We start from the raw sequence: 27,086 nt of genomic DNA on the forward strand, positions 1-27,086 counted from the left end.
TATCATTTTACAGATGATGATACTTAGGTCCCCCAAAAGATTACTTAACTTACCCAAGGCTGGGCAGTTTCATGGCAGCAAAACCAATCCCAGGCCTCTGAGAAGCAATCCAGTGCTCTCTGTAAAATACAGTATCCGACTCTTGGAGAGTATGCTAAAGGACTGACCTTGTACATGTGAGGTAATCTTTTTTTTTCCGGAGTTGGGGGATAGTAAAGGGCTATGTAGTTACATGTGGGGAGATACTTACTTCATCCATCAACCCAAGATAAAATGCAGATCTTATTTCAAAGCCCTAAATAATATCCTGAATTTATTTATCAGACATGAGTAATAACTTTTCTTCCCCAAATTACTGTGGGTTTCCAGAGTTTACCAGCAACTGGCGAAAAACATGATTAAGAAATAAACTATCTTTTCAAACAGACTGCAAGTCTGTCCTAATATTTACTAATGGGGTTTCCTTGGTGGCTCAGATGGTAAAGAATCCACCAGCAAAGGGGGAGACCTGGGTTCAATCCCTGGGTTGGGAAGATCCTCTGGAGAAGGGAATGGCTACCCACTCCAGAATTCTCACCTGGAGAATTTCATGGACAGAGAAATGTGGCAGGCTACAGTTCATGGGATCACAGTCGGACATGACTGAGCAACTTATACTCATTCACTGAGAAAAACATTATTTAATGAGATTAAAAAATAATATTGGCACTTATACTATTAAGTAATCATTCCATCTCTGGCTTTTACTCTTTTCTGAAATTTTCCAGAACAGAAAGTCTATGCTGATTTGCTATTTACTTTTTCCTTGTTAAATATTAATATTTGAAGTCCCATGAGCCTCTTTCTAAAACTTCTAAGAAACCAAAATTCAAAAATCTCTTTGCCAAAAAAAAAAAAAAAACTCTGCCTAGCTTACTTCTACATATATGTAATGTCATACAAATCTACTTACAAATATTTTAGAAACGATAAGAAATTCAAGAATTTTTATGTTTAACTGGCTATACATAGGTGCCATGGTTCTGTTTCCTGAACCTTAAGAAATGTTTCCAAAAGAAGTTGATATTAACATTTCCTCGCCTAGAGCAGCCCTTTCCTCACTGAGAGGAAGCAGCACAAGAGAACGTACAAACAGAGGGGAAAAAGGTAGAGGAGTCAAACCAAAGTCTGTCAGGAAAAAAATCATAGCAAACCTTCCTACACAGATAAAACACATGTCAAGCTGCAATTTCCTTGTATCACCATGCAGCTGTCTGGCCTTGTGGTGGGCATCTTGACAAGGTACATTCAATCAAAAGTGTTAAAAGTTAAGGTAAAAAAAAGAACTAATGTATGATATCATTTTGTCCATCCATTCCAAGAATATCCTAATCCATATAATTGGTTAGTTATATTATAGCTGTTCTCTATAAATATTGAAATTTAGATGGGGGAATATTTTATGGGTATTTACTATCTCTGTTAGATTTAGGAGCCACAGGAATTTCAAAGATACATGAGGCATGCTTTTGAAGCTTATAGTCTGACAGGGGAATAAGCAATGTACACAAGAGTACAAAAAGAAAGCAGTGAAATAAGAGCTTTATGAAAGACTAAAGCACAATCAGAATTCATTTCTTGAGCTAGTTTTAGAGGCAGGGTAAGATTTCAATAAGCAGAGAAGAGGAAGAAGAGAACTCCATAAAAAGGAAAACCATGAACAAATGCGGCAGGGTAAAAGGGTGTCTGAAGCACAGACAGGATGTCAGTTTGACTAGGACAGAAAAATTACCTGGAAATAAAGAAACCAAGATGTGCAGGCTTTGGGGCTTTATTTTGGAGACAACACCCAGCTGCTGAAGACTTTTGAACCCAAGGGTGATATAACAAAGGCCTATATTTCGTATGTTTGGAAGAGAGTATTAAACCTATGGTGCTATTTAGCATAAGCTTAAAAAAAAAAGTGATATAACAGAAGTCATGCTCGAGGAAGAATAATTTGGCAATAATAGAAGTGACAGAGAAGGGATAGTATGCAGGCAGGTGAGATAGAATACTACAACTTCCCACGTTCATAAGCCGAGTAATGTAAGTGGATAAGTCAGTGTTATGCCAAGCTACCACATTTTGTATACATATCTTAAATGTAGTATAGAACTTCTATAGTGATTCAGGAAAACATGGACTTACACACAAGTGTAATTTTCCCTCCTATCTTCACCTTAATAACAAATTCTGGCTTGGAATTTTTATTTCACTTTTTACCTCACTCAAGTTTTGTATCAATAAGACTCCTTATCATCTTTACATATGAGCAAAATCAACAAGATGTACATATCAGTGTTTAATCAGAAGAACACTTAAAGCAATTTTTAAATCCTATTTTGTTAAAGAATTTGCTTTATATCATACGCAATAAATTTCCCTCAAATTTCATATTTTATTTTCCAAGAGAAAGAGCACTTCCTTTCTTGCAGACTATAACCACATAATCAAAACAAACAAAACGTAATTACCCAATGAATGTGTAATAGTTACTTCATAGAGTTTTTTTTTAACAGATTGGCTGCCACAAGTATCATGAAAGCAGAAACTAACTGCTTTCTTTGCTTTGGGTGTAAACTGGGCCACACATGAATGTCCCTCTTCTAGAAAAAGGACCAAATCAGGTTAAGTTTTCAACATTCCACAGATTAAGATAGTCTTATTCTATTGGGTTTCGCAAAAGAAGAGATTTAATTATAAAGTACCGTTTAATTTAATTTAAAAAAAAGTCATCAAAAAGGTACACTGAAATGGTCAAGTTACATAAGCCTTACAGAAAATTATGCCTGATTTTTAGTAAGTCAGATTTATGGAACAGATATTTGAAAAAGAAGACTGAAAAAGATTCACTTGGTTTGAGGTCATCTGAAGAAGTGCAGATGATTAGGGCCCTAGGTTTAAGGAGGGGGTGGTGTCCCAGTTTGTAAGAAAGCCTTGTCTCTGCTTCCATGACTTTCCATTTGAGTGCAAAACTGTTGCCACTTCTCAGGGACCGCTGGAACCTCTCCAACAGTCAGTCCAGCTTCCTACCCAGAGGAGCAGTGAGACAGCTGATTGGCTCAGCGCAATCAGACAACAGCCCTCAGCCTCAAAGCAGTCAAGGAAAAAAGATTGGTGACCAGATACTCAGGGGAAAAAGGATGTAACAGGCAGGAGGGGGGAGGAGAGAACATAATTAACCAACGTAAACGTGCAGAAAGTCACAGCCACTCAACATGTCAAAGAGAAAAATGCTTTACCTGGAGACATTCAGCTAGGGATGGAATTCTTTTTTTTTAATTTAAGTTAAATAAGAATAATGAAACTGTCACGGAGGAAATCCAAGTCACATGAACAAACTTAACTAGCAACTTTTACATATTAACATTTAAGAAACGTAGTTTACTCACTCAACAAATTCACTGAAAGATGTCCTATTTCCTAAAAACTGTACCTAACAGGCGTCCTTTTGAGTGAGTCCAGTCCTGCACGCGATTTCAAATTGAAGGGGGAATGGGTGGGGTGCAGCATACATGAAGTTTTTACAGCATGGAAATAAAAGTATTTTTAAACCTTCCTGGGTGAAAAGTCAGGCAAGAGGTAATGCGTGGAAACCGTCAAGTGCCGCCCTAGACGCCCACCCGCCAGATACCATCGCAGCCGGCTCGGGGAGTCTCCCTCTTTCTGCCTGACAGCTTCACTTTCTTTGAGGTCTGGAGCTGGTGATCACACTGGCCCGTCATGGTATTTTCAGCTAACAAAGCAGTTACTCAACGGGGGAAAGCCACAAAGGAGCCGAGCAGCTGCTGCTGCACCCGTGATGCAAGTGCAGGAGGAGCCCCGGGCCGCCACCGCCGCCTCGGCTCCTCCGTGACGTCCGGGAGGGGTATCCCCGGCCCTCAGGAAGTGGCGGCCGCGGGCGGCTCCGCCCCCGCGCGGCTCGGCTGGCGCGGACGCCGGGCCCGGGCCGGCCCGGGATCGCCGCCGCCGGCCGAGCACGCCCCGCGGGCCGCGCGCCGCCCCGCGAGTCGCCCCTCGCGGCGGGCTCCGCGCCGGACTCGCCCTCCGCTCCCGCCACAGCCCGCGCGCCCCGCTCTCGCCCGCGGCTCACACCCACTCACCCCGACCCCCTGCGCCGAGCCCGGCCCAGCGCCGCCGGTCGCCAGACGGGGTCGAGCCGGGTCCAAGATGGCGACTCCACCCCCGCCCCCTCCGCACTCCCCGCGGGGCCGGGGCGCCCCTCACGCGGCGCGCTCGCGCCCGAGGCCCGGCTAAAAATAGCCAGGCCCGACTATATTTGGTGCGGCCGGATCCCGGCGCGGCCGCGCGCGCCCGCCTCGCCCCGCCCCGCCCCTCCGCGCCCGGCCCCGCCCCTCCGCGCCCGGCCCCGCCCCTCCGCGCGCGCCCGGCCCCGCCCCGCCCCGCCCCTCCGCGCCCGGGCGCGGCGCTGAATGGAGAAGGGGCGGGGGTGACCGAGGGGAACCTACTCCGCTATCTGCGGCGCGCGCCGGCGGCGGGGCCGGGCCAACCGCCGAATTTAGTAACACCGCCTGCGTCAATCACGCGCCTCGCGTGCGTCAGTGCTGCGCGGCTCCAGGTCCTGCGCCCCCCACCGCCCGCCAGTCTCTGAATGGAGGCAATGTAGCGGCGCCCTCCTTCCTTCCGAGACTGGATGGGAACCTGCGGCGGTGCAGAGGCTCTGCTCCTGTCCTCCAGGCCAACTCTCGAGGCACCCTTCCAGGCCTGCTCCACACCACCCTGTCTGAAGTGCAAGTGGATCATATATGTAACTTTAGTTTTGCGTTCAGGATTCTTGTGCTAGCTCGAACCTTCGATTCTGAATTGTGTGCTCCGCCCCACACCACCCCTCAACACACAAGCAAAGACCGTGACAGGTCAGAAACATAAATGTCATGTCTGATTCAAGCGGACCACATGGGGACCATGTCTGCTGCATAGTTTCACGCAAATATTTTCTCCTCCTCAAAAATTCATTTATAAAAGTGGTTGCTTTTACCCAGCTGCAACTTTTGGAGCTAGGAGACTTTAACTCTGATAAAATTTTGTTATTGTTTTCAGCAAGAAATTCACACTTAAATTCATCACTTCCAGGAAGAAACTGCTCTCCGTAACAGAATCTCCCAGGCTTTCAGCTCACCATTTCATAACAAACACGTCTCAGGAGACCAGCACAAATCCCCTAACGAAGGACTGACTAATAAATCCTGTTGATTGATTTCGAAATGTTTAATTTGGGAGGTGGAGGGGAGGCCCATCTACAACCATTAAAAAGTGAAAGTGCGAGCTGCGAGTTCCATTTCTGACGGGAGGGGGTGATTTGCAACATTCAGACTCGCTCAGCTGTTCAACACGTGTGTGTTTGTTTTACACACAGTAGTTGCTACAGCGCGCGCGGATGGTGGATGTGCACTAAATTGGGTGCTAAGGTCGTTAGAAAATTCACACCTTAAGTGTAAAGAAAGAAAACCTTATCTTCCCAGAGCCATCGGTATGCCTGTGCAAAACACGCACCCAGCAAATGACCGGAGGAGGAAAGGGATTAAGCCTAGGCACCGAGAGCCAGAGAGACGAGGGACGTAAACAGCTTCAGGCTGTTGCTTGGGGGAAGCGCAGCTGCACCGCAGGGAGTCTTCGGACTGGTGCCTGACTCCTGCACCGGCTGCCAGGTCGCTCAGAGAAGCTGTTTGGCCGAGCCTTCCCTTTCGGAAGAGCTGTCCTCTCTCTTACCCCCTCGCCCTGGCTCCCTGCCCCGGGGCAGCCTCGGAGGCGTGCCAGTAGCTCTCCTCCAACTCTACTCCACCCGAGCCTGACAGCTGGGCGGTCCCGCCTGACCTGCGGGCGGGCCGCTGCAGCCTCTTACCGACTCGCGACCGGGCGAGCCGCGCGGTTGCAAAGGGGTTGGCAGCCCTAGTCCGAAAGGTCGCCGCGCCAGGACTGGCTGCGCCGAGTTTCCATTGTCCTGCCCTGCGAATGGCCGGGGAACGCGCGCGCGTGCTCGCACATGCACACACACAGACACACACACCCTCCCTCGCACACGCGGAACCGGCTGGGCCAGAGGAGGGAGGAGGAGGGTGACGTAGCGTCCCATGGCGTCACATTGACGTCTCGCATTCCAGGCACTCTATGGAGAGGGCGCTGGGGCTCCTGTGGCATAAATGACGTGCCGAGAGAGCGAGCGAACGCGCAGCCGGGAGAGCGGAGCCTCCTGCCTCCCGCCCCCCACCCCTCCGGCTCCTGCTCCTCCTCCGCTCCCCACACACAGACAAGCTCACACCCGCTCCCTCACTCGCACACACAGACACACGCGCGCACACACGCTCCGCACACACACTCCACTCTCTCCCGCGCGCTCACACCCCTCTCGCCCTGCGCCCTCGCGGGTGCAGCGCAGCGCCGCAGCCGGACTCCCCTCCTGGGCTCACTTTGCAACGCTGACAGCGCCGGCGGTGGCCGCGGAGGTGGGAACAGAAGCGGCATCCTATCCCCTGGTCGCGGCCGGAGACGGGACGCCCGCGGAACCCCTCGGCGGCGCTCTCCCATGAGTCGGGATCGCAGCATCCCCTGCCAGCAGCTCACTGCGCCTGGGAGCCGCTGGACTTGTACACCGCAGCCCTTCCGGGACAGCAACACTGACACCCCCTCCAGTGCAGATTTCGGGGCAGCTTTCTAGAAACTCGCACTAAAGACGGAACCGCCACAGCATTCAAGTACGTATGAGATTCGCTCAGTTAATAGGGAGACTTGTTAAAAAGTTGGCGCGCTGGGAAGCTCAGCTTCTGAAATTGACAACTTTCTGAGTTGGGGTTTTCCCCTGCTAGCTCCTCGCTCCGGCTTTGCTCGCGGAGTCGCCGGTGGGTTCCGATCTGAAACTTTTCCCTCCCGGTAGCGGGCCTGCGGGGATCTCTGGAGCTTGTGGGATTCCTCTCCTTACCCGAAGAGGCGAAAAGCCTCTAACAAAGACGAGGACCGGGATTTGTGCAGTAGCAGCTCCAGCGATGTAATTCAGGGTATTTCGGCTCTAGTTGTCATGGTAATGATGCTCTAGGCGGCGGCGGCGGCGGCAGCGGCAGGGAGTTGCAGCTCCTGTGATGAACGGCAGTAATTTTCCTGCCTTTTAACTAGGATTGGAAATAGGGGCTCCGGTGGGTCCAGGTTAATCTGCCTAATGGTGACTCCGAGATGGCTGACTGGGAGGAAGCTCGGGAAGGAAGGGGACCTGGCTGGAGTTTGCAGCCGGGTTCGGAGGACCTCAGGAAAGAGGGCATAATTGTAGGAATGTGGCTTATTGTATTGAAATGAGCCTGGGGCTCCACTAGACACGTCTGCCTGGCGTCGCCGGCTTGCCGGTGTACACTTTTCCCTTCGTAGGTAATCGGGTGTAATTGCCGACCCCCGTGCCCCAACATGCGTGGGGACTGTGTCCCCCCCTCCGCTGGGCCTTGACTCGGTCTGGGTAAGGCACGTTTCAACTGACAGAATTCGCGCTTTTGGAGAAGTTGCTCGGAGTGTTTTACTCTTGATAGAAATGAAAGTTCTCGGTGGTAAGAGGAGAACGGTCAAGCGAGTGCAGCCTGCGGAGACTGACTTCCAAGGGCGCTTCTCAAACCTGTTGGAAGCTTGGGGCAATCGTGAGGGAGAAGGCATCTGTCCCTTGATTCTAAAGAACGTTCCTGGAGATTGTCATTTATCTGTTATGCCCACGGACTGTCTAAAGGGAAGAGCTGCGAGGAGTTTGGTTATCAGAAATCTCAGGCTATTATCCCAGAGCCGTAGAGTGAGTGCCGGGAGAGAGGTACAGAGCGCCGTTCAGTCATTTCAGCGCGAACCCAATCCTGAATCTTCTTTTCCCACGACGGAGAGATGTTTTACAGAACTGAGTTGGGGAGAGGAAAAGCTGCCCGACGTGGCTTCTGAGCGCAGTCAATGCAGTCTGAATTTATTAGAGTTCTCTTAACAAGATGCTCATAATGTGGACCATCAGAAACCTCTTGGGCCGCAGCAGCCTTCCACCCGCCCCCCACCCCGCACCCACCCCGCCCTACGCCCTCCCTCGGACCCTGCGCTCGCAGAAGCTCTCCCCCGCGGTTTGCCTCGTCTCCCTGGGTCTTTCTGAGAATCTCAGTCTTTCCCTTTCTGGCGCTCTCTCCTCCACCCCTCCCGCCCCCGCCCCACCTCCGCCCCCGCTCCCCAGGGTTGGAAACTCCGTGGAGGAGCCCGGGTCACAATGGTGCGTTTCACGGTTTCCTTCACACACTCCACCACCGGGAGGGGAACACGGGGGTGTTCCTTTCGCCTGCCCACGAGAAAGAAAGGGGCTTTGACAGAGGTAGTTATTTCTTCCTAATTTACAACCTCGAGGCTCCGTGTTCCCGGCCGCGGCGGCCGCGAGCGGGAGCGGAGCAACGAGTTTCCAGGCGCGGAGGCTTTGCCTAGGTAACCGGTCCTCTCGGGGCGGGGGGCGAGGGGGCGCGGAGAGCGTCGAGGGGCGCTGCGCCCGGCTGGAGGAGCTGTGGTGCGGCTTGCCCACCGCAGCCCAGCCCAGCCCACCCCCGCCAGCGCTGGGCGCGCGAGGGAAGCCTCCGCTTCCTTGGGGAGGCGCTTCCCTCACCCACCCTAGCCAGAGGTCGATCCTTGGAGACCCCAAAGAAGGGCGGGAACGTGGGCACCTGGAGGAGGTGGTGGGAGGCTGCCGGAGACTCCCGCTGAAGATGCGGGGGACGGGAAGCGCACGTCGCAGCCGTGGGAAGAGCCTGCGCTGGGGCGAGCGCAAGCTTTCTGTAGTATCAGCTGGGGCTGGGGGGGGCAAGGGAATCCCCCACTTCCTGGCCGTCGGGGGCTTCCCGGCTCTGGGGGCTCCGATCCCCTGTCTCCTTTCAGGCGAGCCGCGGGCGCAGGGGCGGCGGGAGACGAAACTTACTGGACACCCGCGGTTCGGGCACGCCCGAGGTTTTTGGGATTTTGGCGGTTTTCTTTCGGGTGCCGGTTCCCATTCTTATAGCTGTGAGTGGGTCCGGGCAAAGGGGGCGCTGTAGGCCGGAGAGTCCGACACGACTGAGCGACTGAACTGAACTGAACTGGGGTCATGGGATCCTTTCCCGAGGCCCGCCGAAATGCGCTTCCAGGTACAAAGTTTCCTAAGGCTTTGCGCAGAGACGCTTGCCCCAGAGCGGCTCTCGGCGCCCTCCGGGTCGCGCCCCTCCGGGTCGCCGTGTGGCCCGGAGCCTCGAAGTCGCCCACTCTCTGGGATACCGCCCGAGGGTGCAGGGGGGCCTCCCTCGGCTGGCACCAGCAGCGGCAGACGCCGACCGCCTTGTGCGGTGCTTCCAGCGCCGGCCTATTTCCACTCCGCTCTTTTGTTTGCTTGACCCCTGGACCCCGAAACTCGCCGCTAATAGAAGCGAAGCTCCATTAGCATTTAGAATGAAAAGCTCAGACTTTCTTAATTCCTCGGGGCATTCATGCATTCGTTCCGGACCCTGTGCATTTCCTACGCAACGTGTAAAATTTGTATTTGAGGGGTGGGGGCGGGTGAAATTGGAAAATATTTTCCGCTCCTGCACACTCACAGACTCCGATTCCGGCAGAACTCTTTCCTCAAGTGTTCCCATTCTTCGCTTTTCCTGACATGGCTAGCTCGGAACCAGTTGGGGGGTCAGGCAGATTAATTTCTGGGCAACAACTGGTTGCGCGTTTTCTAGCCTCGGTTCGGGAACCGCAGAACCGCCGTGAGCGCGGACAACCTTTGCTCGGCTGCCCCACGGCGCTGTGATCCCTTTAGCCCGGGGACTCCGATCACCCTCAACACTGCTTTCTTAGCCTTTTAATTCTTCGTCATTTCTAGAGATCCCTACCACCCCCACCCCCGTATGCCCAGGCCAGGCCTCGGTGACCCGGCACAGTCTCACTGTGACCTTTATGCTTTCTCCTGGCGCCCGCCCCCCGTCCCCCCAGAGCCTACTGCGGAAGAGCGCAGCCCGGCAAGCCCCATCGCTGAGACTGGGCCCTCAGCGGAGCCGGGCGGCCCCGCAGCCACTTCACCCAGCCGGCCGTCCCCGCCTCCTCCACGCTCAGCCTCCGCTGGAGAGACCCCCAGCCCCACCATTCAGCGCGCAAGATATCCTCCAGGTAGGTCTGAAGGCACGACCCTTTATTCTTCCCGGGCTGGGAGGTGTGGGTGAGGAAGCCACACACCCACAAGCAGGCTGGTGGACTTGCCCAGCGCCAGGACAGTGAGTGACTGCTGGCCGCGAGTTTCACGGCACAGGTGGCATCTTTGCACGAAGCTCCTCTGGATACCACACGCTGTTGCTACCTAGTGGAGCAGACAGATTAAATTAAGCGTTGCATTTCTCAAAGATATTTTTCCTAAGAAAAATGCAAATACACCAGTAGATTGGGATATTTTGATACCTTTTAATGTCTTCATTTTTGCTCTCCTTTTAATGCTAAGGCATTTAAGAGTTATGGGATCATTTCGAACAATACAAAGCATTTTTGTTTGTATAAAACCCAAATCATCTGAGTGCAGACATTTGGATTTTTGCAGCTCAGAGGGAAAGAGGGAAAGCATGTGAGCTGAAAACCAAGGAGTAAATTTGAGTTGGGCAAAAGAAAGGATTGGAGGTTTAGCTTGTAGCACCTCTTTTTGCATTTGGTAAAGGACTCCCCTGGTGGTTCAGTGGTTAAGAAGCCACCTGCCAATGCAGTAGGCGTGGTTCCACCCCTGGATTGGGAGGACCCCCGGAAGAGGAAATGGCAACCCATTCCACTATTCTTGCCTGGGAAATGCCATGGACAGAGGTCACAAAAGAGTTGGACAGGACTTAGCATTTAAACAACAACCAAGGGATACCAGGTGCCTAGCCAAAGAGATGCAAATAAACAGAACTCAGTCCCAGTAAGCTCATCTTCTATCTGGAAACCTCAGAAAGTCACAAAGAACAACAATAGGTAGGGACTGGTGAAGAATGATAGAAAAGAGTCATAGAGAAATCCAAGGGAAGAGAACAAATGAAACATCAGGCAGTGCTCTTTTTTTGTTTTTTAATGACTAGCCTTTCATTTCACCCCAAAAGCTGAACAGCAGGGTAAGTGCTCCTTTAACTTGAAACTAATGATGATTTGTAGGGCCTTGCTTGGAAAACAGAGGCTTGAACTGGCCTCTCCTCATCACTGCTTCTTCCAACAGGCCCTCAACACCTTTTTTCAAGTCAAGATTTCATCCCATACATGTATGACTCAATCAGATTTGGAAATGTGGGTAAGAGAAAGATGTCAAAGGAAACGTGAAGTATTCGCTTTTCTATTAGTCACACCTTTTACACGATAGACTCCAAAGAGACGTTAAACACGTGGTTTTCCTTTGGTTCGGAAAAACCAACCACCAGAAACTACCCAGTTTACTATTTATATTTAGCCATAAAGAAGAGGAAATAATTAGATACATTATCCACTGGATCCAATATGTCTCAGGGCTTTCTCATTAGTTCAACCTCTGAACAATAATAAGTACTCCAGATATCAGTGCTTTGGGGCTGAGGAAAACTAAATCTATTAAGAAAATGTTTTCTTTTCTAGAGGTGCTAACTTTTCTATCATAAGAAAATATGTAGATAACTCACTTATTATAACCAAACTGTAGTTATTAAGCAGCTATTGATATATTTATTACTTAGATGGGGGAATATATATATATTTACATATACATTTATACATAGACACATGTACCGCTGGAGAAGGGAATGGCAACCCACTCCAGTACTCTTGCCTGGAAAACTCCATGGACAGAGGAGCCTGCAGGTCTGTAGTCCCTGGGGCCACACAGAGACACGACTGAGTGACTGACACTTGCTTGCATACATGTGCTAAGTCGCTTCAGTCATGTCTGACTGTGTGCAGCCCTGTGGACCATAGCCTGCCAGGTTCCTCTGTCCAAGGATACTGGAGTGGGTTGCCATGCCCTCCTTCAGGAGATCTTGCTGACCCAGGGATCGAACCCGCATCTCTTATGACTCCTGCACTGGCAGTTGAGTTCTTTACCACTACCACTAGTGATTCCTGGGAACCTATATATGTATATGTATATTTAGGTGTATATGGCACAGAGCAGGTTTGGTGGGTGTTTTGTTGCAGCTGCCGATCTTTTTCTTTGCAGATGGCGCAAACTCCCTCAAGCCCATTTCCTGGGCCTGTGTTCCCACCTCACCACCTAGCTGGCTGAAATCATCAACAGGGGTCCAGTTTGAGCAGGCTGCCAGTCCTGTTTGGAGGAGTAGGGAGGGGGTGGGAGAAAGCAACCATAAAGTGTGTGGGTAGCCTCAGTTGGCACTCATAAAATGTTAGAATGTCACTGGGCCAGTAAGTCCCAAGTAGGACACCTTTTTTTCTTTCTTTTACTAACACTCAAGTTTACATATCAGAGAGTTGACTTGGGGGGGGGGGGGAGTAGTGGTCTCTTGCTCCCAAAATAAACCAACAGGGCATTCACTGGATTTCCTCTTGTCTTCCTAAATTGATAGCTGAGATCACTCCATTAAATTTCCAGGGCTCAAAATCACTTTTTAAAACACAATTGGGCTTTTGAGGGAAGACATCAAACTTCCCAGATCTAATGGAGGACGGGGCAAGGGAAGGAAGGAGGACACAGAGGTCCCCTGGAGGCTACGTTTTGACAGCCTGTGGCCCCACGGGCAGTTCCTGAGGGATACAGCTTTCTGCCCATGGAGGAAGGGAGGAAAGTGGGGGAGACAGAGGGAGGGAGGGAGGGAAGAAGGAAGGAGAAAAGAAATAAAAGAGGAATGAAAGAAACAGAGAGCGAGCACTGGAAGGGGGGAAGGAAGGACTCTATGCTGCTAGAAAGGTGGAAAGACCGTCACTTCCCAGTTCCCATATTAGAGAGCAAGGAATCCATTGCCACCCATTAGCTAGGAAGACGCTTCTGAGAGATCCTTTTTCCTCTCCCTGCAGATATGCCCTGCGTGCAAGCCCAGTATAGCCCTTCGCCGCCAGGTTCCAGCTATGCAGCACAAACATACGGCTCGGATTACAGCCCGGAGATCATGAACCCTGACTACGCCAAGCTGACCATGGACCTTGGCAGCACGGAGATCACCGCCACAGCCACCACGTCCCTGCCCAGCTTCAGTACCTTCATGGAGGGCTACTCCAGCACCTACGAACTCAAGCCCTCCTGCCTGTACCAAATGCCGCCGTCGGGGCCACGGCCGCTGGTTAAGCTGGAGGCGGGGCGCGCGCACGGCTACCAGCACCACCACGAGCATCACCACCAGCAGCAGCAGCAGCCGTCCGTTCCGCCCCCGTCCGGGCCGGAGGGCGAGGTGCTGCCCAGCACTTCCATGTACTTTAAGCAGTCCCCGCCGTCCACCCCCACCACGCCGGGCTTCCCCTCGCAGGCGGGGGCCATGTGGGACGACGCCATGCCCTCGGCGCCCGGCTGCATCGCGCCCGGCCCGCTGCTCGACCCGCCGATGAAGGCGATGCCCACGGTGGCCGGCGCGCGCTTCCCGCTCTTCCACTTCAAGCCCTCGCCGCCGCACCCGCCCGCGCCGGGCCCCGCCGGCGGCCACCACCTGGGCTACGACCCGACGGCCGCCGCCGCGCTCAGCCTTCCGCTGGGAGCCGCCGCCGCCGCCGCCGCCGCGGGCAGCCAGGCCGCCGCGCTCGAGGGCCACGCGTACGGGCTGCCGCTGGCCAAGAGGGCGTCCGCCCTGGCCTTCCCGCCGCTGGGCCTCACGGCCTCGCCCACCGCGTCCAGCCTCCTGGGCGAGAGCCCCAGCTTGCCGTCGCCGCCCAGCAGGAGCGCGGCCTCGGGCGAGGGCACGTGCGCCGTCTGCGGGGACAACGCCGCCTGCCAGCACTACGGCGTGCGCACCTGCGAGGGCTGCAAGGGCTTCTTCAAGGTGAGCCGCCCGCCTGCGCCCGGCGCCCCTCCGCCCGGGCTCCCCTCCGCCCGGCCTCCCCTCCGCCCGGGCTCCCCTCCGCCGCCGGCCTCCCCAGCCCCCGGGCTCCCCTCCGCCCGGCCTCCCCTCCGCCGCCGCCGGCCTCCCCTCCGCCGCCGGCCTCCCCAGCCCCGGCCTCCCCTCCGCCGCCGGCCTCCCCAGCCCCCGCTGGGAGCGGCTGGGCCGGTCCTTCGGGCCCGGACCACCAGGGGCGCGATGCTGCGCGCGCACTCCGGTAGCCTTTGCTAGCGCCTTCACACCCACGTTCTCGGGGCCTTCTAACCTGATGTCCATCTCAGGAGGCTGCCCCGGGTGGGCTTGCGGAGACTGTGAACTTCCCGACGTGGCTTTCCCGGCTGCAATTTTTTCTGGAGAGAGCTTTCGGAAGATTCGCAAAGGGATACACACCTCTCTGTATTCCCCTTCTATCCATCCCAAATGTCTGAGGGAACAGAGTCTTGCGTGTCAGGCCTTGGGTGTTTCTATCTCATTTAATCCTCCTAGTGAGAGCTAGAACTCTAGACAGAACTGAGATGGAATTTTGGCCACCCACTAGCTAGTTTTATGAACAGCATCTTGAGGGTTTCAATTAGTTATCCTTGTTTTATAGATGAGGAAATGGAGGCTCAGAGAAGTTATTCCACTGCCCCTGGACACACATTCAGAAAGGGAGATGGAGGCAGGATGCCAGCTGGTGTTCCCATGACCCCAGAGTGCAGGCTTGCTTCACAGCTCAGCTGCTGAAGGAGAGATGGGGGCATCTGGGGGTGCAGCTTAGGGCAGCTCCCCTTGCAGAAGAGAGAAGTGGAGTCTCATCAATCTGCTCCACTTCTGTGCCACACTCAAGGCCAGGTGTGGACACTCTTCATTAGCTCATAGACCCGAAGGAGAATTTTACAGCGGGAGGGGTCTTCAGCCTCCCCCTTCTTTTACCCATGAGGATATTGAAGGTTAGACAGGTGATTTAGTGGCACATGGGAACAGTTCCAGCTAGTTTCTGCTACTCTGGAGTTCAGTGCTCTCTGCACCACTCAGAGAGAAGAGGCCTTGCTCTCTTGCTGCTCTGCTTTTGCTCTTGACCCCAGACACTTACTTCTGCGCCACCCTCCCTATTCTCACTGCTTTGGTCATTGCATCAGGTGTTTGCAAACCCAAGAATGTTCTCCCACAATTCTCACTTCCTAACCTCCAGTGCTGGCCAGGGTGGAGAGAGAGGAGAAGCTGGATGCTGATTGGGTAATGAGGATTTGGGAGGCCAATAGGCTGGATCTTGGAGCATGCTGGAATTAAGAGTCAGAATACCCAGAAAGGAATCCTTGATCTGTCACCTATCAATTTTATGATGTTGGGTAGGACACTTCCTTCCAGACCTCAGTTTCTCTATCAGGTGAATACAATTCAGAGAAGAAGTGTTAGTTTTAAATGAGATAAAACATTTATGAAAATACTTTAAAATTTTTAAAGGGTCATAAAAGAATAGTACATTGTAAATGAAAACTACAAAGTATTTATGAAAAATGCACATGTGTACATTGGTATACATACCAACAAGCAACAGTTATTTTTGATCTGGAGGTAGGAATCATGTGATAATTAAATTCTGCAGACAAATGAGAAAATGTTTGTGGAAAGATTTTACAGTATATTAAGCACCATACAAGAGGTATGCTAGATTATGATGTCTTAAATGTAGAACTGTCAGTTTAGCCATTTTTTTCTGTCAAGTAACTGCATTTCTTCAGCAGATTTGATTTTTACAGTGTTGCAGTGGAAATGCTGAAAGGCATTGAAACAGGCAGTCAGAAGGGGGAAAAGAAAGAAAAACAATTACGAGAAGTATAAGTAATCCATAAATATAACCACCCCTGAATAATTGAGAGTTGACCTAAATGCAGGAGTGATAATACATTCCTGGTCTAGAAATGTCAGTTGTGTTCCCCAACAAGCCTCCTTTTTCTACAGCAATACCTCAAAAACAAATCTATACTTGAAAGGGTGGGGGTAGGATCGGGGAGAACCACCCCACGGATCTGTTAATTAAGGGAGGACAGGAGCATGTTTTACCCAGTGGCTTTCTACCATTAAATTGAATTCTTTAAAAATGTGACATGAAGTGCAGTTAATGATGGGAATTCAGTGATTGAACCATAACGATCTCTGCAGGCACACGAATGTTAGGGAGGTTTCAGGTTATTGGGAAAGCATATACCTGACGCAAAATGCCACCAGCCCTCAAATTGGTATATCCTTGAGGATGATGACAAGAGATACAGTTTTCTAAAATCACTTTGAAAGAGAGCTTTTAATTACAATGAAAGAGAGCTTCATTCAGGAAACACAGGTTTCCTACCCTTACAGACTGCTGCAAATTTAAATGCTGGAAACATCAGAAGTATGTTGTATCTTGGAAATTTCTCATTTTGAACTAGAATCACCTGCTAAAGCAGAGAAAATGTATCTGACTTTAAATTTTATGTAAGCCGTTTAGAAATGATCTCTTAAAATGAAATTAAAAGGTGATAGAGTAAAAACTGATACAAGAGGATTGAGAATTGCTGAAAATTAAAAAAGATAGAAAGTAAATCTAGAATTTTAGACACAAAATAGATCACCAATCCCAGATTACCTAGATTTTTTTTTTCATGTAGCCCAGGCTCACCAAATAAATTCACCTTTCTGCTCTATTTGGAGTTGAATAGATTCAGGTAATTTCTGAATGAATGGTGAATACACATCCATTTGCACAGATTATTTTTATTTTTTTAAATCAAGCATTCTCTTGTCTCTGGAGCATAAAATATTATTCTTTTATTATTTCATGTTTCATTTTAAAATTGTATGTGATTCTGAAGAATACAACATTATTTTATATCCATACACAAGTTTAATGTAGCATCTTTTACAGTATAGCTATTTTGTTCATGTCAATAGTCATTTATGACATAACATATTAATGGGAATTTTCATTGAAAATATATTGCCCTCATATTCCTTCCTTTATCTCATTCTTTTTTGTTTGTTTTTTCTTGGATGTGATAGTGGTTTTTAGTATCCAGTTTTAAATCTTTACTTTCAAAAGTCAGAAATCGACAGTTTACCATTCTTTTAAAAATAACATACACTGCAAATGTTGATTAAGTGATTTGTTTTTGCATTAAAACTTTATTTCCTATGTTATAACTAGAGAAATCCTCATTTTTGCTTTTTATGATTTCATCTCTATTGGCAGACAAAGCCAGTTTCTGTGATATTTGACTTACTATAGTGATAGGCAACAAAGTATATCCCAGATAATTTTGATTTTATTTTAATAAGGTCAGCAATAATCAGGGGAGTGGACCAAGTAGAAAATTGTTCCCAAGGGGATATTAAAAGTGAAGATAATCTAATCCTCCAAGGTATGATATGTTGACCTGGTAATTTCAGATATGATTTTATCATTCAGACTTGGATGTCTCCTGAGACTTGCTTCAGAACAATCCAAGATGATTTTCATTGTCAGCAGCTAACACTAATAAAATTGTTTTTCCTGCAGGCTAGCGTGTTAGGAAATTAAATTTATCTAATTATACGAATTGCACTGTCGCTTTTCACATTGTAATCAAAATACATCTTGTCAGGTCCTACCTCTTTCCAGAAACTATTAGTTGACTATCTGTGTATTGTATTTCCTCAGAGAACAGTGCAGAAAAATGCAAAATATGTTTGCCTGGCAAATAAAAACTGCCCCGTAGACAAGAGACGTCGAAACCGATGTCAGTACTGTCGATTTCAGAAGTGTCTCAGTGTCGGAATGGTTAAAGAAGGTATGAGTATAATGCTTTTTATCCAACTTGCTTATAAATATTCTCAGATATCCCTGGAAAAAGTTAATATTTGCATTGGGATGGTGAATTTTCCTAGTGTCCCTTTCCTTTCAGCATTTTATTTTTATGGTGTATTTACATTTAAAAATAGCAGAGGTCTGCTTATTCTAATTTCTCAAAATCAATAGAGAGCTTGTGTACATACATCTTCCTTCTATTTGAGAAGGAGCCTTTTAGGGCTAATTCATTACCAAATGTACGTACGGGGTGGCTGTCATGCTGCCTGCTTCAACTCTCATTAAATCATTGTGGGGATATTACTCCAAACTTTTCCCACTTTTAAACTGTCGGTCTCATTTAACGATTTGCTCAATTGTAAAGTGTTTTGTTTCCTTTCTGTGATTTATGGCTGTTTGTGGATATCTTTGGAGACATTTTTCTTTTTTTCTCTTGGTATCAGTTGTCCGTACAGACAGTCTGAAAGGGAGGCGAGGTCGACTGCCTTCCAAACCAAAGAGCCCGCTACAGCAGGAAGCCTCGCAGCCCTCCCCACCGTCTCCTCCGATCTGCGTGATGAACGCCCTTGTCCGAGCTTTAACAGACTCAACGCCCAGAGAGCTCGACTATTCCAGAGTAAGTTTTATGATATCCTGCTTTTGAGTGAATGGTACTGGTAATAAGCCTGGATTGAATGACTTGTGTCTGGCACTGTGCTCAACCATCTTCATACCTTTCTCTATTTCTTCACTTCACTTAGCATTTCCAGTGCATCCATTGCACCAGATAATTTTTCCCTTCTTGAGCCTCTAAATGCCTTAACGAATGACCCTGACAGTGCTGCACCTGTCATGCCCATTGTTGCAGGATTCCCGATGGCTGTGCCGATGAAAGTCTGCACAGGTGAATTACAATTTGTACATTGCTTTCGTGCTTTAGACAACATGACTACTGTGTTTTTTCATATTGTGACCAAACCAGCTGGGTAAGCCTCAGGTTATCCTTAAACAGTTTACCCAGTTGCACTGGCATTGATTGACATACTGCCTATGCAGAGGGATTAGACCACTGATGGAGAGGAGCAAGCTCTGGCCTTAACATCAGGCGGTGTCAGGAGAACTGGGATGGAGTGTTGCCTCTGATGCTTCCTGCCTGGGTCACCTGGCTCCTGCTCTTGGCTTTCTCATCCTTACAGTGGAGATGATTACAATATTTAACCTCAGAGGGATGTTTTGAACATCAGTCACATAGGAACAATGGTTGAGAAAACATCTGAAACTGTAAATGACCACCAGTGTTGTTAAGTCAACCAAAATATACCAACACTTTTATTTCATATGAGACATAGTGAGAGCACCAGTTTGAAACCTGAAAATTCCCAGAAATTTGGATAGCATGAAGAAGAACGATTTTCTGAACAAATGTATAAGTATTACTGGAAGACGGTTTTAAAATAGACTTAGAAAAGCAAACTTCTAGTAAGGCAGGTTCTCACCAGAGAAGAGAAGAAAGGAAAAGAATCCTAATTATTCAGCCATTTCTACCTGCTAGACACTGTGGTACTTCGTCTCATCTAACAACCATTTAAAGAACCATAAACTGTAAGAATAGTTACTCCCACTCCAAGACAAGGAAACTTAGAAACACAGTTTGCACACAGAGAAGAGAGAAACCAGTCCGGGGATCCCCAGTTGGTTGATTTGGCTTGGCAGCAATTACCAGATTGCCTTCTCCAGGCCCAGTCAGTATCGTGAACTTCTGGTTGAAGGGTTGGCCGAGAGTGTGAGTGTGTCTGCTCTTGCCCTCTGTTTAGGTTGTAGTGTTGGCAAAAATGAAAGGCCGATCGGTATACCTGCTGTGGTCTTCCTCCCTCCTTCCCCTCCCTCCTTCTAGTCTGTGAGTCCTCCTTTGCTCTCTGGAGCACAAGACTTCCTATGAGAAGCATGGCAGGTCCTTGGCATCAAAGGTTGAGGACTCTTGTTCTGATTACAAGTAGCATCTCTTGACTGAAGTCAAGTCTCAAATAACAGTTTAACTGAATAATGCAATGGTTAAAGGGCTAAGGCTTTGGAACTGTGCAGGCCTCAAGTAAAATTCCAGTACCATCATGTATTGGAATGACCAATACATTCCAAGCTGGGTGACCTTGAGCAACTGATTAAATCTTTTAGCATCTCACCTTCCTCATCGGTGTTATGGGATAATAATAATAATATCTACTTCCCAGGATTGTTTTTATAAAATTTAAGTAAGATACTTGTCAGAGCTTCAGCTCAGTACGCTGTATGTTACCTCCTTGGCCATACCTTCTTATTCTGTCGTTGTTGAACGCTTTAATGAGTATAGACGCTACATATGGCAGGTGCTATGTAGCAAAACCACTAAGGTAAGCGTGATGATTGCTGTTTCATAGATGAGGAGATTAAAAGTGAGAAAGGCTAAAGAACTGACTTGCCCAAGGTCACGTGAATGAGTGAGTGAAGTCGCTCAGTCGTGTCTGACTCTTTGCAACCCCATGGACTGTAGCCTACCAGGCTCCTCAGTCCATGGAATTTTCCAGGCAAGAGTACTGGAGTGGGTTGGCATTGCCTTCTCCAAGGTCACATAGCTAATATGTCTCTGAGATAGAATTAGAAGCCAGTGGGTCCAGTTTGCCCTGCAAAGTCTGTCCTCCTAAGACCAAAATTCCCTGCCTCTCCGGCTTCAGTGAGAATGGGTGATGGAAAAGCATTTGGGAATACAGATTTTTCATGAACCAACTCTGGCCTTCCCTTATGCAATCCATCAGAATTAATGAAGCTTCTTGGCACTGCCTCCACTGAGGCTACAGCACACAGTCTGACGTTGTTCTGGGGCATTGGAAATGACTATTTCTGGCCAGTCCAGAGAATTTTGTCCACAAAGTGATGATGGCGGGGGGGTGGGGGGGGCAGTCATCCAATTATGGGTCTACACGGCCTAATTAGTTATTCAGTGGCGAAGCTTGTCCTAGACTTTGCGTAGTCCCAGCTGGGAACTGTCCCCACACGGAAACATCCATCCACTGCGTCTGCTTGCTTCTGCACCATTCGGTGTGTTAGACTAGACTCATCGTCCTCATCAACAAACATTTATCCAATTTAATTGTTAGCTTTGTCCAAACTAGCAGATTGACCATGCCAGAGTCTGGGTCATGATGATACTACCTCTGGGGCCTGGCTCAATTTTGCAAAGCATATTTATTTTAATTGCATTGTTTTGGAATCAGATCGAACCTCATAGCTTGGATTCTCCTGCTTTTAGATAGCTTTACAAAATTATAAAAAATTGGACCCAAATCAATTAAATTAAAAGTCTTTTTTAAAAAATACAGTGAGTTTTCATCAAAAACTTGGATGAAGGCGTAGAAGGCATGCTGATCACATTTGCAGATGACAGAAAGCTGGGAGGGATCGCTAATATGATGGATGTCAGTATCAACATTCAGAGTGATTTCGACAGGTTGGAACAGGATGGATGAAACCATCATGGAGAAAGTTAACAAAAATAAATGTGAAGCTCAGCATTTAGAATTTTTTTTAATGGGAGAGACTCAGCTTGTCAGTGGTCCGTGTTGAGAAGCTCTCAGGAGTTTATTCCCTGTGCTCAGTAAGAACCACCGATGTGTCAGGTGGTGGCAGGAGGGATGCTCCGTTAGCTCCGGCCTCTGCAGAAGAAGGGTAGGACCAGGACCGACTCGGTGGCGCCCATGGGCTCTGCGCTGTCGGCCCACACTTCAAGGATGGCGTTCAGTTCCAGGCTGGGATTTAAGAGGGCAATGGACACACTGTTTCTGAAAACTTGAAAGGGATAGTTGGAGGAAATGGAAGTGTGTAGACAGAAGAGGAGTAGGTTTGGTGGGACGAGGCCACACTTCTGCCATGTGACCAAGAGGACTGTTCTCCCAAGGGCAGAGCTAGAGGGTGAAGGAAGTGGCCTTTCCAGCCCGTTCTGAGGACAAGAAAGAGTTCTCTTGGCTCTAAGAACTGCTATGGAAGTATGAAGAAACGTAAGGAGAACTCTTTACAGGGTTCCTCACAAGGAGACAGGTTGTTTTGGCTGACATTAAGTTCCTTCCAGCTCTAAGATTTCATGATTCTAAGGTCTACCTTATTGTCGCTAAATGCAAGTGAATAGATATACATATACATATAAGAATGTGTGTTGTTAAGTAACTTGTTACTTCACAAGATTGAATTTGCTTCATTCTCTTTTAAATAATTAACATAAAATGAATGAAGCAAAATGAATTTATTGGAAGTCCACTCTGAGCCAGGTACCATCACATATATTTAGTTTATGTGGTATAATTTATGGTTTCAGTCATTTTTAAAATATCATTCATTGGAATTCAGTTTTCATATTACCTTCTCTTTAAAGTTTTTATTTAAGAATTCAGAGAACTGGATGTGATCTTGAGGTAATCTAATCCAACACTCATATTTTCAGAAGAGTAAATAAAAGTTTAAAAAGATTAAGTGGCTTACCTAAAGTCAACGGCAAAGGGTTAGACCCAAATCTCATCCCTCAAGAGAGTCTGTTTCTCACCATATTGCCATTCCATTTAATGGAAATGTACTAGTTTGTTGTTTTTTTTTCAAACACAAGTCTTTATTAGATTTTAAAAATTACAATAAGAGTAACATATACTCATGGTTTGAAAAAGGCAAACCATTTAGAAGTGAATCAAGTGAAAAATGAACATATCGTCTTCATTTATTCCTGCTTAAACCATACCATAGTGGTAGACATAATTTATTACATTTTAAATAAGAATATGCGCTGTCAGTTTCGAGTCAGACAGTTGAACATGACCAAAACAATTGATTAAAGATGCTACCTTCCCCCAGTGAATCAGAGAAGCGAGAAGACATTTTGCCAGACAGGTTCATTCTAATCTTCCTGTCCCCGCCTGTGTGCCTTTGAGGTAGTAAGGGAGTGTTTTCCTGGTCTGTGGGACAGGGAGGTGGAGGACTTGTTCCAAGTCACAGAGGGAAGGGTGTTTTCAAGGCCAGAAAGATTGCTCCTCGCTCTGTGAAGCGTTCCTGGCGCTGAGACCTTCTCCTCTCCTTTGGGCCAAACTTCTCTCCTTCAAAAGTGAGCTCAGATCAGTATATACCAGTGCAGTCAAAACATGTCAGATTTGATTTGTTTCGCCTCAAAATGTTGCTGTTCTCTACCCCACAGTTGCTTTTAATTTAGCATCACAAGTATATATAGATACCGGACTCGACTTCAGAGCCTGTGTAATTACTAATGAGAAAGTGTACTTCGCGTCCTCATTTGTTGGTCATTTTAAGTATTTGCCAGCGAACTAGGATGTTTTCTGGTGAGAGTATCACTTAGCACTGTAACAGACTCCAAAAACAAGATACAGTACAGATGCAACCAGGCCCCAGCAAGTGGAGTTTAAATGTGTTAACAAGATAGCCTGAGAACCAAGGTGGCTGGCACATGTTAGACCTACAAAGTATTAACTGCGTGAAGACTCCTCAGAGTCCTTCTTAAAGCTACTTCAGAGACCCTCTCCAATGGCCACTCACCCACCGGATGATTTCAGGCCAGTTCTGCCCCGCTGTGGGCCTCAGCTTTCTCATCTGAGCCACAAAGAGATGGACTAAATGCAGAACCACAGTCCCTTCCAGCCTTCCCGTTCCCTGACCCTGTGACCGTTATATCTGCTGCAGTTCCCCTATCAGTACAAGTCTCCCTTTCCCGAAGCGTAGTACCCAGACTGCCTGTATCAGAAGGACCCAGGGTGTTTGCTTAAAATGCAGATTCCGGGGCCACACATAGGCCTGCTGACTCAGAACTGGGGGACGGAGAAAGCAGGCAGGAATCTCTGTTTTTAAAAAGGCCTCAGATGGTTCTTTGGCACACTAAGGTTTAAGAACCATCATTATAATTTAATAAGGACAATTCAGTTTTACCCCGAATCTCCTGTTTCCCAACTTGCCTGGCGTTGAGAAGGAATGAGCAATAGACACGGATTTGACAGAAAGTAATTGACTCACTGAACCATTCTTCCAGAGCAGTAGACACATTATTGAACAAGATGCAACTCTGTCTTCATGGAGCTTACAGGCCAGTGAGGGAGACAGAAAATAAACCCATATGTAACTGCAGTGATGCCATTTTGGGAAGAGACGAGGGTTTGGGGGGTTTGTTTTTGCTTTTCAGAGAAAGGAGGCAATTAGATCAGAAAAGAAGAAACTTGGGGAAAATTATATTAATTGCCTGTTTTTAAAGTGTCAGTTTTTAAAGTGTAAGATTCTAAGACTGTATACATAGTTTGACTCATCGAATAGTAATGTCCGAAATATAAGGACCCAGGGAAAAGTAGCACTGTAAGGGAAAATAAAATGCTCAAGACATTTTACATATTTAGCCTCGACTGACGGTGAGATAGAGTGAGTATCAGATTCCACTCTGCTCTGAAAACATCACATTGCTAAATTTTAGGGCTGGTGTTCACCAAAGGTCTTCCATAATTTATTTTGGGCCTAGGCTGTGTCTGAAATCTGACTTGTACATACATGGTATTACCGTTTGAAGTGTGTCAACTCATTTAGTTTAAATAATATTTGTTGCTTGCGGTCCTAGATTCTCAGTCTAAGTCCTTCAGAGAAATCTGCATTAGACATTAGCTGTCAGTAAATGCAACCCTGTGTCTTTGACTAGTGGTAAAATCTGATTATTGATGGATCAGTTATCCATAAAGGCTGGAATACAACATTAGCATAAAGAGGAGAAAAGATTCACTTTTAAGGTCTTTCTCTATTTGGCCTATATCTGATTAGAATGATCAATAAACAAATTATTCCAGATTTTTTTTGGTGAACCCCAAACGGCTTAGCCCAGAGACAGAGCAATATAGGGGAGTACAGAAGCAGGGCTTGGGGTCTGGTTCTTTCAACTCCATGCTCAGCATTTCACGGCGAGGTGTTTATAAACTGCTAGCCCAGGCAGAGAGAGACTCTAATATGTTTTGTTCTGTTTCTTTAAACCTTATATTCAATAGAGGGGACACTTGATTTATTTCTCACCCCCAGAAGTTGATGCCGACCCTCCAGTCACCTCCTAGTTACTGGTGGCTCAGACTGAATCCAGTTTGGCTCCAGAATTCTGGAACGTGAACCGGAATCACTGCAGGTGAAGCCCAGAGAATCTGGCTGAAGTCTGGCACACGGGGCCTGCTGGCTCTCCTCCTTGCTGGACTCCATCAGAGAAAAGCTCATACACAGGCAGCCACTGCGTCTCCCTGTGTTTAGGACGCATGAAATGTGAGCGCAGCAGGGGCAGGGGCCTGCAGAGGACCCTGGGTGAAAGCTAAGTGCTCTGGAGGCTTCTGAGCAAATATTGGAAGCAGGGAGATTATTGAGTTGTGAGCCCTGCTTTCAGGGACAGCAGTGTAGGCGGGAGCTGTTAGGTCCCGTTCCTTGACGTTCTTTAGTCTTTTTCTCTCCATTTAACACCCTACTTTGAAACAATAAGGCTGAATTAGTATCAGATTCCTGGCAATACCACCATCATACCTGATGTGATTAGCAATATTTAGAATCACTGAATGCAGAGCCATCATGTGGAACATTCCACCAGGATAGATGATGGTCGGGGCTGTAAAAGAATAGAAATCATACCGTGTCTGCCATCAAACCCACCCTGGAATTAAACTAGAAATCAATAACAGAAAGACAACTGAATACCAGAGCCAAAGGCATCTTAGAGATTGGCTAGTCTCGTCACTTCCTACTTCAGAAGCAGAAACAGGCCCAGAGAAGTTCAGTGCCTCATCTAGGGCTTCACGGCAAGCCAGCGTCAAAGCCTGGGGGAGATGTACTGTCTGACCCAGCGTTCTTTCCTCGACTCCCAGTTACCTGAGATTTCACATGTAGGGCCATCAGTTTTCTAAACGTGGTGCTGCCTTGAATTTCATGCTGCCTGTGGGGAACATTTGGAATTAGATTCACATAAGAAGAGGAAGTTTAAAAATAAAACCTTCTTCTCCCCGCCCTCCTCCAGTTAATAGTACATGTGCTGAAAGGAGGCGGTGGGGAGCGTCTGTGACACCAGGTCACGCTGCCAGCCGTGAACGTCCATGGAGAGGAGAGAGGGCTGCTTCCTTCTACCACGCCTTCCTACCGTTCCAACCCAGAACACCCAGGGCCTCCTCTTACTAGAATCCTGGCCCTGGGCAGATTCTTGGGAACAGAGGAGCCAGGACTTTGAGCTGGACCTGATATTATGGGATCCTAGAAAGTCAGGCTGAAAATTAGGAACCTTCCAGTTCAACCCCATCCCTCATTTTATAAAATGGGAGCTGAGGGACACTGATAATTCTAAATATCAAAATCATTATCGGTGTCATTACTGTCTTCATGTGTTAAATATGTTCTATGTGCCAGGTTTTCCACATATGTATCACACTTAATCACTGCAACAAAATGTTGAGGAAGATAGTACCACCATTGTGCAGAAGACAGAACTGAGGCTCAGAAAAGCTAAGCAATTTACCCTAGATGACTATAGTAGCAGAGCTGCATTATGTCACAAACGAGGGGCCTAAACAAATCTAGGATTGAAGCAACTGGGCTCCTTGTCTGATGTTTCTTTTGTTATTTCATGATGCCTTCTGGGAAAACACGGTGGGATGAGGGGAGACCCACTTCAGACAAGGGCCTTATTTCTTCAGATCTATGTAATTCTACAGTGAGCACCTGTCTGCTCATTGGCTTTTTGTCCTCCATCCAGGTTAGAGCTTTGTGGCAAACCCAGGTACTCCCGTGACTGTTCTTTCATTCAACAGTATTCACCAGCGGTTTGTTATTGTCATTGTTTAGTCACTGAGAGTCAGTTCTGTCCCAGTCACTGTGGTGACAGAATATGAGACCAAATGAATATACACATGGAGAGCAAAATACTTTTTTTTTTTTTGAAATGCAACCTGTATTACAGAGTAAATTCTCACATACACATATACTCTAGTCTTCCATTGATCAAAGCAAAATACTTTTAAAAGCTATCCCACAGGCCACCAGCGCGTAATATCAGAACTGCTAACAGCCAGAAGGTGTAGGACTGGAAACCACAGAGGCGTGTTTAAGTCTTGGCGGTCCCACTGTTGGTTGTGTAACTTGGGAAAGTCTCTTAGCCTCTCTGAGCTTCTTTGAGTCTCGGTTTCCTCCTCTGTAAAATAAGGATTAAAATCCGCGCCCCTGAAAGATAACTGAGAGAGGAGACACAGAAGCACCATCAGCTGTGTTTCTGTGAAGGCAGCGAT

At 47.9% G+C, this 27,086-nt stretch overlaps 1 protein-coding gene across 1 annotated transcript in view; it reads left to right on the forward strand.

Annotated features, from left to right (window-relative positions):
- The first annotated feature begins 6,247 nt into the window (after window positions 1–6,247).
- The window catches only part of NR4A3 (nuclear receptor subfamily 4 group A member 3), a 46,561-nt gene continuing 25,722 nt past the window's right edge, over window positions 6,248–27,086 (forward strand). The window contains exons 1-5 of the mRNA XM_065908284.1: window positions 6,248–6,734; window positions 9,979–10,152; window positions 12,994–13,946; window positions 17,662–17,791; window positions 18,252–18,424. Of these exons, the coding sequence (XP_065764356.1) occupies window positions 12,996–13,946; window positions 17,662–17,791; window positions 18,252–18,424 (1,254 nt within the window). The 5' untranslated portion in view covers window positions 6,248–6,734; window positions 9,979–10,152; window positions 12,994–12,995. The remainder of the gene's footprint in view (window positions 6,735–9,978; window positions 10,153–12,993; window positions 13,947–17,661; window positions 17,792–18,251; window positions 18,425–27,086) is intronic.

The sequence above is a fragment of the Muntiacus reevesi genome, chromosome 17 (genome assembly GCF_963930625.1).
Source record: "Muntiacus reevesi chromosome 17, mMunRee1.1, whole genome shotgun sequence".
Lineage (NCBI taxonomy): Eukaryota > Metazoa > Chordata > Mammalia > Artiodactyla > Cervidae > Muntiacus > Muntiacus reevesi.